The following is a 13,211-nucleotide window of genomic DNA, read 5'->3' as shown; positions in this document are numbered from 1 at the left end:
GCACAATGACCTGAGATGCACCTACACACCAATATTACAACTAAAAAAAAAATATACTTGCTGGTTCAGGAATGAAATGTTATATTGTAGAGTGAATTATTTGCAGTGTAATTTAGAAATAAAAACTACATCATAAAAATCATGACGGAATCCCTTTAAGAATAACCACAGTGAAGCATATACATTTTGTGCAGTTTTTTATCTATTACATACAATCCATCAACCGTATAATTGTTATTTTAGTGTCTGCTATTTGCCTGTTCTTTGCTTTATACAGATATATGGTTAGTTCTGCCACTTAAAGGGACCCTTTCCTTATATAATATAGCAGCTATACAATGGCAAATTGCAGTCCGTTTTGATAGAACCAGCTATCTAAATGATCTCTATTAACAATGCATACAGTAAAAAGCACTGAACATGGAATTGTCCGACTTTGGCCTGTTAATAGCTAGAGGGACATAGGATACCTCTGGGGGAACGCTATGTTATGGAAAGATTCATGTAAAATAATGGGGATCCTGATTCAGCTAGATATGATTAAAAAATGTAGAAACAGTACTGTACGTTTTTCTATTTTAGAATATTATATGGGTGGTGCCCGAATTTTTTCACATTTGTCCTAAACTCTGTTTTAGCAATCTCTTTATTTTTTCCTGATCATAAACCATGTTTGGGTATTGGTTATCTCATACAAATAACTCCAGTTTCAGTTTAAAAGAATAAAGTTAATATTTTAAAATGAATATGACCTCTTCAGGGATAGTGTCATCAATTGATGATGCCTCGACGGGCACCACCACCAATGACTTCAGCTTTGATTGACTTCCAAAAAATTGCATCAGTTATGATTTCAGCTTTATAGACCATGGGTGGCTATTTTATCCCACATGTTCTACTTATTCTATCTCTTACTTTTCAGCTGTTCTTTCCTCTTTTTTTCTCACAGTGATACTCATTAGCACTATTATATACCGTCCATTGTGAACAGTTTAAGCCTCATATCATTGTCCTGTTGCTCAAGCCATTGGTTTGCATGAATGGCATCGCTAATGGTCATAGACAGGGTAAACTGTATGTATTTCTTGTTTTAGATAGGTAGACTTTATTATCATGCTTTATACTACAGCTATAGGCTTGGAATACCACTGCAAAGTCTAATGCAAGCCGGATCCCTGTTGTAGGAATCTCCGTATCTGAGATGGGTTACCCCTAAGTCACAATACAGTTGCATAACAATTCCTTATTAAAAATGCCCCTCCCCCAATAAGGGGCTTTGGGCCACCCTTAAATTCCCTTCATTAAGAACTTAGTCTCTGATCCGTATACGGTGTTGCCAGTTGCAATGCAATAATGAAAACGTACAATCAACGTTGACTTGGTTGAATGGCTAACCATTGTAGTCGTAATCTAGATTTTCATATATTCCCATGTCAGATGGCAGTTCTGTTTATGCGGCTGTCTCTGCTCTGCGATCAGAGCTCTCACATTTGCAACCGGATGTTCCATGAGTAAGTTGTGAGAATCCGATCCCTCTTCTTTACTATGCAGGTGTAAAGTCCCTCATTAATGGCGTTGGCGATAATACTCATGTGGTCGTCATTGAGGCTAAGGTAACCAGAGTAAGAGTACTCCAGCAGCTCTTTGTCTTTGTACCAGCTGTAAGAGAGAGTGTGTGTGTAAGTAATTACAACTGATACTTGTAAGGCTTGATAATTGGTTATTTAATCAATAGATACATGGCAAATAATTTACTAGTAGGTGTAGTAGATTAATAGAAAACCAACAGACCCAACAGTCATGACTTGCAAGCTGCTGATTCTGTGTAATTGCATTGAGTGAGGCTTGTTCCAGATTATAATCGCTTGTTCCAAATAATAGCAGTGTGGACTTTAATTAGTGAGGTCATTCATTGTGTGAAAAAACAGGTGTCAATTACGCCCGTTAATAAATGAAGGGAGGCAGCAATTGTTGTGCATGCTGGTTAAAGTGCATTTCTCTCTAAAAATCAAAGTCAAACTGGTCGTTCCAGACAATACTCAAAGTACGCTGTTCTTCTGAACAAAGAGTTGATTGGAGAAGGGGAAGACATACAAAGAAGTGCAGAAAATGATAGGCTGCTCAGCTAAAATGATCTCAAATGCTTTAAAATTGCAACCGAAACCAGAAAGACTTGGAAGCAAATGGAAAACTACCATTCGACTGGATAGAAGAATACGACTCAGCCAATGATCAGCTCCAGGAAGATCAAAGAATGTCTAAAGTTACCTGTGATGAAATGCAGAAGAATTGTGGAATGTAACAAGTGCCAGAAGTTGGTGGACTTCATGTAACACAGATGTGCAGCAGAAACACTGTTTATACAATTAAATATTCATTGATTCAAAGAAAGCAAAATCTTGAAACATTTTTCAGTTTATACAGTGACTGTTTGAGTTTGTAAAGAAGACTGCAGACACTGCTATTTTTTGGAACAGCCTAATATTCTCTTTTCTTCACTTTCTGTAAAGGAATACACACAAATGTGATAGATGTTTCTTCATGTTTTGATTTGAAATAGAATGTGCAGTGTTCCCAATGTATTTGCGTGTATTGAAGTGTTGAGTTAACAGGCCAGTTGTGCCCTGTAGACTAGTGGTAACCGGCATTGGGTCTTCTGCTTCAGGTGGTAACAGACCAAAAAGCTCCCAGCAGCCAAATTTGGAGGTATTCTAATTCTAGTTGAAGGCAGCAGACTCCTGGAAGGCCACAGCCAATCTGCTTCAGACTCTTGGAAGGCCACAGCCAATCTGCTTCAGACTCTTGGAAGGCCACAGCCAATCTGCTTCTCGTGTTGAATTGGTTGACTGTTGATCAAAAAATACTTTGAAAGGGAAAAAGAATTCGGCTAAACTCAGGGCATCACATGTACTTACTAAACTTTGCCTTTTTTATGCATAATCTTTTTCCCACATCGTAAAGTAACATTTCTGCCTTCTGGAACCAATCGGACTTTCGTTCTAGGAGGTGGAGGTGTAGGCAGTTTAGTTGGAAACGGGAAGTCTATAAAGAAACCACATTGTAGGTCATTCATTCTAACAGAGTGTAAATTGTATAGGAATCAGAGGGTGATAATGTTACTGTACCATAACAGAAGTCACAGCTGTAAGGACAATGCTTCTTCATAAGTCTCCTTCTAGAGTCACAGTAGCCCTTGTGGGCCCAGGAGGCGCACACTAAATATTTATCCTTGCAGCCTACAACAAATGACAAATTTATAACAACAAATATGGCAGAACAGAAGCAAAATACATTTGGCTTGTGAATGTGCACTTGTTAGTTTATATTGGTTTGAAACCACTTTACAGGCTAGGGCCACTCAGGTAAGGTTGCCACCTGTCTGGATTTCACCCAGACAGCCCGGTATTTGGAAGGGCTGTCCACTTGAAAAGTGCCTGTCTGGATTTCCAAATTAAGAAATCCAGACAGGACATTGAATTTAATGACATAGGGATCAGCTGACCGCCATGTCATCAGTCCTGCCCCTGACATCATCAGCCCCACTCCCAGACGTCACCGGCCTGCCCCCTTGTCATCACTGCTCCGCCCCCAACATCAGCCCTGCCCCTGACGTCATCAGCCCTGCCTCCTGCCTGTTTTCCCCTCAACTAAAAGGTAGCAACCCTACACACAGGGCCGAAATCAGCCTGCTGAAATCTACAGCCCCTGACTGCTAGCAGACTCCTTTCTGTGCTTGTGTCCGGAAAGCTTGACTTTGCATTTTGATTTGAAAGCTGCCAAATGTGTTCGCGTCCAAGGTTAACACAAGGTTTCCAGACTCGAACACGGGAGTGGTCAGGGGCTGAAATCGACCCATGGATTTCAGCAAACTGATTTCCGCCCTATTTGACCCTAGCTTAGATTGTTAAAGGGTAACTGATATCTTTAATACTTAGATTTAGCCTGACAGCAAAGGGGACCTGTCAAGCAGTCACCACCTTCAAGCCGGAGGTTTTTCCTATGGTTCACATTGTGGCCTGCATCAGTACACATTGCAGATATCATTTTACTGCAGAGCCCTAGAATTGAAGTCATCCCTACACCAAAATTTCAGTGCTAAAAACTGGGAAAGCACTGCTGTTCTGACTACTAACCGTAAAGACTGAAGATTCCCCATATATCGTCCTGTGAGATCAGTTTTTTCCCCGTCAGAGTGGCATTGATGTGCATCAAGGCATTAGAATTGAGGGAATGCATCAGTCCCAATGCATGTCCAATCTCATGGGCTGCCACGTGAACCAAGTCTGTGAGCCACACTCCTAAGGAAAATAAGCTTTAGATGATGAATATGACAAAGATAATGGAAATAAGAGGCACATCTGTTGCCATTCAGTTAACTAATGAGCTAATAAAAGCCTTATGTTCATAACCTCAGGCAGGTTGAAGGTCACTCATAGGTGCCTTTGTGTTCTCTACATGTAGGGACTTTAGTAATGGGTTAAGTGGGCCCATCCGTTGAATACTCTTTCAGTACTATAGCTAGAATCTCAGCCTTTAAGGGTAGGACTACATGGCCGATTCTGCCGCAATCCGACGCTCTGGACAAAATCGCAGGCGTCACGGATGCGACGGAAATAAGGTAAGTAATTCAATTGTCTCATCGTGTCGCAGCATTGATGCACACGCTGCGTCTGCATCCGACAGTCGTGTCTCATCAACAATGCAATCCGATCCGACACTGTCATTACTTACCTTGTTTCCGTCGCATCCGACGTGATGCCTGCGATTTTGCGCAGCGCGTCGGATCGCGGCTGAATCGGCCATGTAGTCCTGCCCTAAGTGTGATACTTTTTGAAAATAAGGAAGGACGCTGGAAACATTTAAAGATAAAACAGCACCCCATGCATGCACAAAACAGAGAATAATGTTTACAAGACAGTTTTTCTGCAAAGAAATGCATTATCTACACATTTTCTATCCATTCTTGTCCCCCAAAGATTAGCGGCAAAGCTGTATAAGGCATAAAAACCTTCCACTTATATAGTAAATACAGTATTGATGTAAGCTCTTTTGGGCAGGGCCCTCCTCACCTTTTGTATAGTTACTGGTTACTATGTACGGTAGTTAATTCTGTATGTTCTTTGTATAAACACATTTCTATTACAGTGCTGTACAATATATTGGTGATCTAAACATACAAATATCCAAAGATCTAAAACAACAGATAAACGTACCTTTCTTCCAACTGAACCATGTGTTACCCAAAATCCAATATTCACTGTCATCAAAATGTATTTCTCCGGTTTTTGGGAAGTATGCGTGTGCCAACTCTCCCGTTGTGCCATCAAAGCAATAATGTATATAGGATTCCAAGCAGTCTGTATGATTGATACCATAGAATCCTGAAACCGGAAAATGACATATAAAAATGTATATACTGCACACTAGTGTTCAATAGATGCCATATGTTGGTAATGCAAACCAAGTCAAGTCCATCATAGATGAGGACTTGGCACATCAGTCAAGTTCAGATTCTTTAAACCTGCCTGACTTCCAAGTTGAAGAATAAAAAAGTGGATTGCACACTCTACGTGTAAAAAATCAAAACTTTATTATACATAAATTACATAATAAGCCCTACGTGTTTCGACCATTCAGTGGTCGTCATCAGGGGCAAAAAGCATGTTAAAAGGGCAGAAAGAACAAAATGTCTTAACAGGTTTTATACCTTAATGTTCTGAGTTACATGGCTGAGGTTCTGCCGGGTGTGATGTCACTACAGCTTCCTGTCACAAGAGAAGTAGAGTCTTGTGCGCCTTCTAACTACTTTTTTGTCTATATCTTCCAGAAGAAGGTTATCTATCTGAGCCTGTGTAAGTCTGATAACCTGTAGTAGGATCCTGAATCCCACGTAAAACCCACATATAACCTGCAGTAGGAACCTGCATCCTCACATATAACCCACGTATAACCTGTAGTAGGAACCTGCATCCCCACATATAATCCACGTATAACCTGTAGTAGGAACCTGCATCCCCACATATAACCTGTAGTAGGAACCTGCATCCCTACATATAATCCACGTATAATCTGCAGTAGGAACTTGCATCCCCACATATAACCTGCAGTAAGAACCTGTATCTCAGTGTATAACCTGCATCCCCCTGTATAAGGTGCAGTAGGAACCTGCATCCCCATGTATAACCTGTAGTAGGAACTAGGGATGCACCGATTCCAGTATTTGGTTCCGTATTCGGCCAGGATGCGGTCATTTTCAGCAGGATTTGGATTCGGACGAATTCCTTGTCACAGAACAAGGAAGTAAACAAATGTTTTGCCTCCCCCTCACTGATTTGCTTATGCTTATGGGTTTGGTATTCGGCCGAATCTGAAAAAGTGTATTTGGTGCATCCCTAGTAGGAAACTGCATCTCCATGTATAACCTGCAGTATAACTTAAATATTAATGTTATATATATATATATATATATATATATATATATATATATATATATATATATATATATATATATTTAATAATCTTATAATTTGGCAAGAACCTGAGTGCTACCTACCAATTTCTAGGTCACTTTGTTGGTCTGCAGGGACTTCCTTGAAGTGAAAGGGTGACACGTCACTCCACATCTGGAAAGCCTGGGCCATCCCCTTCCTCGTGTCACTTTCATTGATAAGATTCCTTGGAAATGAAACAATCCTTTGGGGAACAATAAAAAAGAGTTATATGCGTCTGAGAATATGAGTTTGTCTTCCATGTAATAGGAAATGGCACACTATTCTAAAAGAGTTTGTGTATAAACCTGTATCTGTTTCTGTTAATTATGGTCTGTGGAGTCGCCTGTATCCAAACCTTATTCTAAGTTCTGCAATAGCCACTGCTCCGAAACACTAGGTCTGACCTTTTGCTTCATTTCCTGCCTTCCTGCTCTGTATAGTCTATACACATAATGTAATTCTATTGTATCATCTATCAAACTCCTTGGGGGACAACCTATGTTTATATTGGGAAATGGAAATTAAATGATGAAGCTTTCTTAAATGTAAGCACAGGAAGCATGAAAAATTGTATATCCAATGCCTTGGGAAAGTATTCCAGAATTATTTCACTCGTTTCACTGAATAACAAATCCTACACTCAGATTCTATATTAATTTTGTTATCAAAATACTTAAATGCAAAATATGTTAAAAAAAACAAAAAAATATTAAAAAATATATTATATTATATTATATAATATATTATTATTTCAGGAAATGTTATTAGGGTTGCCACCTGTGCGGATTTCACCCAGGCAGTACGGTTTTTGGAAGGACTGTCTGGGTTAAAAGTGCCTGTCTGGATTTCCAAATTAGCAAATCCGGACAGGACATTAAATGTAATAATGTGGCGATCAGCCAATCGCTGATTGCCACATTATCACTCCCGCCCCTAACATCACCAGCCCCGCCCTCCAATGTCACAGACCCGCCCACTACATCATTGGTTCCGCCTCCGATATCATCGCCCCCCCCTACTGCCTGTTTTCCTCGAAAGGAAAAGGTTGCAAACCCTAGCTGGTATTTAGGTGACTTTATTGCATCTCAGTTTTCAGATACAGTAAAACCTCACTTTTACATACCCTGATTTGAAGTTTTACTGCATTTTACACTATTCTTTTCTGGTCTCCTGAAAAATGTAAAATGGGGTTCTACTGTCTACTGTCTTCTACCACATATTCTTAGCTGGATTGAGATGCTTTATGTAGGCCATTGCAGAGGGGGGATCTCTAATATACTTGTGAGCCACCATCAAATATAACAAGATGTAGGGAGCAACACATCATGCATGGAAGAAGTTTCTGCCAAATAAGAGTTGTGATTGGCTATTTGGTAGCCTCTATCTGGACTGACAGCCTACAGGAGACTCTGTTTGGCAGTACACTTGGTTTTATGCAACCAAAACTTGCCTCCAAACCTGGAATTCAAAAATAAACACCTGCTTTAAGGCCAGTGAGAGTAACATCCAAGGGGTTGGAGAGCAACATGTTACTCATGAGCCACTAGTTGGGGTCACACTCCCCAGTGTTATTTTGCCTTGTGAAAAGCAGCAGATTCATTTGGTCCCCTTGCAGTATTTATACATATATTTTGTGCCATACATTCTTCCTTCTATTTTAGAGGGGATCTCAAGCCTCAAAAAGCTTCCATCCATCAAAGGCTCTAAAGTAGATAAACAAAAATGTCATTATTGATGCAAGAGAACTGGCCAATGAGAATTCTGCTTAGCAGCATAATGCCAGCCATCTTGCTGTTATGAGACATGCGGAAATGATTGTCATTTGGCTCTAATCAAAGTTCGAGGAGTTCACGTTGCTGGTTAGATGTTCCTTAAAAAAAAACCTGTATTTCAAGTTGATGCTTCAAAATATTATATATATTATATTTATGCATTCAAATCTTTATAGAACCACCATATCATTAAAAAGACCCCCTGACCAGCTCAGTAAAACCTTTGAATTATTACTTGGATCTTGATTTTTCTTTGTCAGCCATGGAATGGATGAACCCTGGGGTTGGGACCTGGATACTTCTGTATAACCCTCTATGCACTGTCCATCATAATGTAAATGTAATATCAGCTTGTTACCATATGACTACCTGTATGTCAGGTTGTAGTGGTCCCATTTGAGAAGACCGGGAGTCAATGTGTAACGCTTGTTTCTCAGGTGACGAGGGAGTTGAAGAGCCGGGGTTGGAGCCACAACAAAGTCTACCTTGGATAAAGGAAAAACATCATTGGTGCCACAAATGAATTAAAACCTTGACAATTAACACAATTAGGCCTAATGAAAAGTGAGTTGTGTGTGAGTCACTCCTGCCTTGTAGCATTGTGTCCTGAGAAAACATACTATTTACCGAATGCATCAGTTAATAGGGCTCCTCCAGCAGAATCCTGTATTGAAATCTGTTTTTTCAAAAGTGCAAACACTTTTTTTTATATTTAATTTTGAGATTTGACATGGGGCTAGACATGTTGTTAGTTCACCAGGTGCCCTCAGCCGTGTGACTTGTGCTCTGATAAACTTCAGTCACTCTTTACTGCTGTACTGCAAGTTGGAGTGATATTACCCCCTCTCTTTCCCTGCCAGCAGCCAAACAAAAGAACAATGGGTGTTCCCTGGCACCTGCATTGCTAAAAATGCTCCCATGTCCCACCTAGTGGTAGATATAAGAACGGCACTCAATAGTAAAAATCCAAGTCTGGTTAGCCCAAGTTGCCACTCCTTCAGTTACATTGACTAGTATAAACAATAGCTTATTGAAAGCAGTTCCATTGTGAAGATCTTTCCTTAAAGCTCATGACCAGGCACAATGACCTGAGATAGCAGCCTACACACCAATATTACAACTAAGGCAAGTACTCTATTTGTATGGCAAACTAAAGGCATCTATTGACGATTGTGTTAAATAATAATTGGATCATTATAGGGGCATATAGAGACCTTTGGGGAAGGTGGGGTCCTCTCCCCTGTACAGTAAATATTGACTTATCTGACCAGATATTGGTTGAATCAGTTTGGAAGAATACATAGGCCAATGTGTTACCTGTTGGGTCTACAGGGGCCAAGTAGGCATCTAATATCACCTGCATGTGGCAAGTTTAAGTCTTGTAAACCCCAGGTGAATATTAACAGTGATGTCCAATGTGCAGACCATTTTTTTTTATCTTGAACAGCAGAATGGCCTCTAGCCAAACATCCCTATTTAATACATTTTATTATGGGTTCTTTATTCTTACTGAGGCATCATTCTCTCAGGGCATCGAGGTAATAGGCTTGTAACTGACCCAATTTGATCATCACTCATGCACTTCTTTAATTTGTACGCTTGAATGCATTGGGCCTTGGAGCCGAGCCACGCAGGACGTGGGCTAAGATGATGAAAATGCCCATCTAGCCAGAAATAGTCTGTGTAAATGTCTCAAAAATTCCAATTGCTCTCAATTTCCCAAAGTCCAGATATAAAATACTTAACAGATGGTATTACATATGTTCCTTCCAAACAAGGTCCTATATGAAAGAGCTATGACCTTGCATATCTTAAGGGACTATCTAATGATTAAACCCATTTGGCTAGGAGTCAGGCAAACAGCGTAGTTAGTAATAAAATATGAGATCCCAAGGGACTCTGTTTATATAATACTATTTAATAAAGACACACATCTGTGGTATTTGCTGAAATCAGTGGATCCCTAGTTCCCCAATGCAGCTAGATATTTAGATTTATGATGTAAAATAGTGACGTTTCTCCTCCTTTTTCTGTTGTTAATACTCAGCTGATCCTTCCTACGAGATACATCTGAAACCTCTTGTTCAGTCTTAACAAAGCTGCATTGTATATTACATGTGCCTGGCTTCCCTGGGCCGTGCTTCATCATGGGACATGAAACTATTTGCTTTATCAGCCAAATGCTCCCAGTCCATTCCTAAGGAGATAAACCTAAGGAGCAGGCATTTCACTTTCGGAACAAACATTTGATAAATAGCCAGGGCTGTGTCCACTTCTGACTTCCCTCAAAAGGATGTTACATAATAGCACTGGAAGGAAGCAGATACCACAATAGACTCTAACCAGAGCCCAGTAAAGACATTAACTGTTTCACAACTAGTGTATAGCTCCCAACCTACCACCAACATGGTTCTCAGTGCTTTACAATAGAGGGGTGTCCACATCCAAAACATTGACTTTCCTGTCTATAGACATCAAATGTCATTCCCAGCACCATGAGCATTGCTGGGAACGTGGGGATGCAAATTTCATATCATTTACCTATATAGAACATATAGAGCATATATAGAGCATAAGAACAGTTATCTAAGGTTAGTGTTGGAGATTGTGCATACACTAATAATAATATTTGCCCTAGCAATATTTCCCAAACGTTCCAATATATATATATATATGATGTAATATCTAATATACCAGGGTGATGAGTTGTTGGCACTTACCTTTGTCTCCAAGGGCACAGCATTAGAGACTGTGAAAACTCCAGCTAGCAGCACTGTTCCAGTAAAAATAGCAAGACATGCCCAGATGTACCTTTTCCTCTGAAGCTCAATATCTTCAGTGCCATCCATATTTTTTAATCAGAAGTCTGTGACAGGCGATGATCCACTTGGCAGAGACTAACCTGATACCTTGTCTCAGTCAGCTTGTTAGGGGAATGTTCTGCATACTCCCTATATTCACTTCTCTCTTCTCCCTTGGTCTGAGTTTGTCTCCCTTACAATGATCTGCATTCTGACCAATCCAGGATTATGTCTCTTCTTGCACCTTACTTCTATCATACAGTCAGTTCCTATCCCCCACCCTTTGCTAAGGTGCTCTGTTTATACAGTAGCAGCCTCTCCATCCATCTTTGTGCACTCTTCAAACAGTGTTTCACCTAAACCCCTTCTGCTGCCTTCCCATGGATTTTTCTTACTTCCACTCTGATTATTTTCTTACTTTAAAAAACGCAGGCTGCGAGTCTGTAGGCTGCCAACTATACTCCCTAAGTGGAGCCAAATGTTCTCGTCTTTCACAGGCAAAGGCTTAGGGCTGGGACTATGATGGGGGCTAGTGTTGGGGGATGAGGGTTAACTATGCAGTCTCCTTCCAGCTGACTGACTTAAGAGTAGGAGGGATAAATCTGCTCCTGACAGTTTCTGTAAAGAGGACAAAACTAAAATATGACCTGCTGAATACCTCATAGAATTTTAGGGATGCTGGGGAATCCTGCTAGAATTTGCTGCAAGTTATTATTCCTTATGTATGGCACAAATAATACATGGCTATATCAACCATGTTCCTTACAAGGCAAAGGGGCAATTATTTTCCCTGCTTCAACTACAAATGTATTTTATAGAACTAAACTAGTGCAAACATTTATTATTTAAATAGAGGTCTGGATTTTGAACACATGGTCCCATTTATCCCTCCAGTGCCGGACTTGAGCACCAGGGTCCCCCTGCACAGCTTGCAATGTGAATAGATGGCCATGATTAGTGCCTTTCTGAGGGATGGAACAAAAGTTCCAACACCAGCACCAGCATGCTTGTATTATAATTGTGCTTTGCACATTTGCCCTAGAAAATGAACCCTATGGTGTCTATATTATTCTTACAACTGTGCCAACAAAGATTGCTGACTGTTGTATCTATAATCTATATTTTAGTCTTTTGATCCATTTGATGAAAATTCTGCCTTGCCAGGGTATCTTAAAAGAAATAAAGCATTTAAGTGTGCTTACACAAGCAGCTGAAAAATAATACCTGCATTCATATATATATATTGTATATCAGTGATCCCCAACCAGTGGCTGTTGTATGTTGCTCACCAAACCCTTGGATGTTGCTCCCAGTGGCCTCAAAGCAGGTGTTTGTTTTTGAATTCTTGGCTTGGAGGCAAGTTTTGGTTGTACAAAAACCAAGTGTACTGCCAAACAGAGTCTCCTTGAGACTGCCAGTCCACATTTTTATGTTTGTGTTGCTCCCCAACTCTTTTTACAGCTGAATGTAACTCATGGGTAACATGTATACAGGTGTACCACTTGAGGCTGAGTACAAATATGACCCTCTAAGAAATGGGTATTGGCCCCAAGCCTAAGGGCTCACTTATCTTCATCATTATTTTTACACAATAAGAACAATATTGAACACTTATAATAGTTTATCAAAGGCCTGAGACATTGAAAGCATTAATCACATCTGGTTTAAAGGAAAACCAAAACAGATAAAAAATATTACACCTTATGTTTTGGAAGTGCCCGCTGCAGGTTGTATGTGTGGTTCCAATACAGATCCCACCAATGGCAAATTATTTAACTACAGGATTGGTTTTGGCCTCTGACATATTTATTTTACTTACAGGGTTGGCCTTGCCCACCATCAGAACTCTTCTTGAGCCTACACCTAGTCCTCCGGCCCATTTGGCTCACCCTGCTGTCTGATCTGTGGCCTCCCCTCCATCCTCCTAGTCTATGATGAGACTAAAGCTGGCCATAGACGCAAAGATCTGATCGTACGAATCGAGGATTCGTACGATTTTCGGAACGTGTGTGGAGACATTTTTCGTCCGGCAGAGATCGGTCGTTTGGTCGATCGGACAGGTTAGAAAATTTCTGTCGGCTGCCGATAATATCTCTGCATGTATTGCCGATCGTAGGATTTTCAGTGGGAGACTGTCACTAGCTTTG

The 13,211-nt window shown here is 40.3% G+C and overlaps 1 protein-coding gene across 1 annotated transcript; it reads right to left on the bottom strand.

The window, feature by feature from the left end:
- Positions 1-182: 182 nt before the first annotated feature.
- LOC108697650 (matrix metalloproteinase-23) lies at positions 183-11,556 on the bottom strand. Its single transcript, XM_018227899.2, has 8 exons — positions 10,984-11,556; positions 8,633-8,748; positions 6,554-6,693; positions 5,214-5,381; positions 4,134-4,298; positions 3,126-3,236; positions 2,916-3,042; positions 183-1,659 (listed from the first exon to the last, which is right to left on the bottom strand). Exons 1-8 carry the CDS (start codon positions 11,110-11,112, stop codon positions 1,485-1,487), a joined length of 1,131 nt encoding a protein of 376 aa, XP_018083388.1. The 5' UTR covers positions 11,113-11,556; the 3' UTR covers positions 183-1,484.
- Positions 11,557-13,211: the final 1,655 nt, after the last annotated feature.

The sequence above is a fragment of the Xenopus laevis genome, chromosome 7S (genome assembly GCF_017654675.1).
Source record: "Xenopus laevis strain J_2021 chromosome 7S, Xenopus_laevis_v10.1, whole genome shotgun sequence".
Classification (NCBI taxonomy): domain Eukaryota; kingdom Metazoa; phylum Chordata; class Amphibia; order Anura; family Pipidae; genus Xenopus; species Xenopus laevis.
The sequence above is the reverse complement of the archived record's forward strand: the minus strand, read 5'-3'. Positions and strand labels throughout refer to the sequence as shown.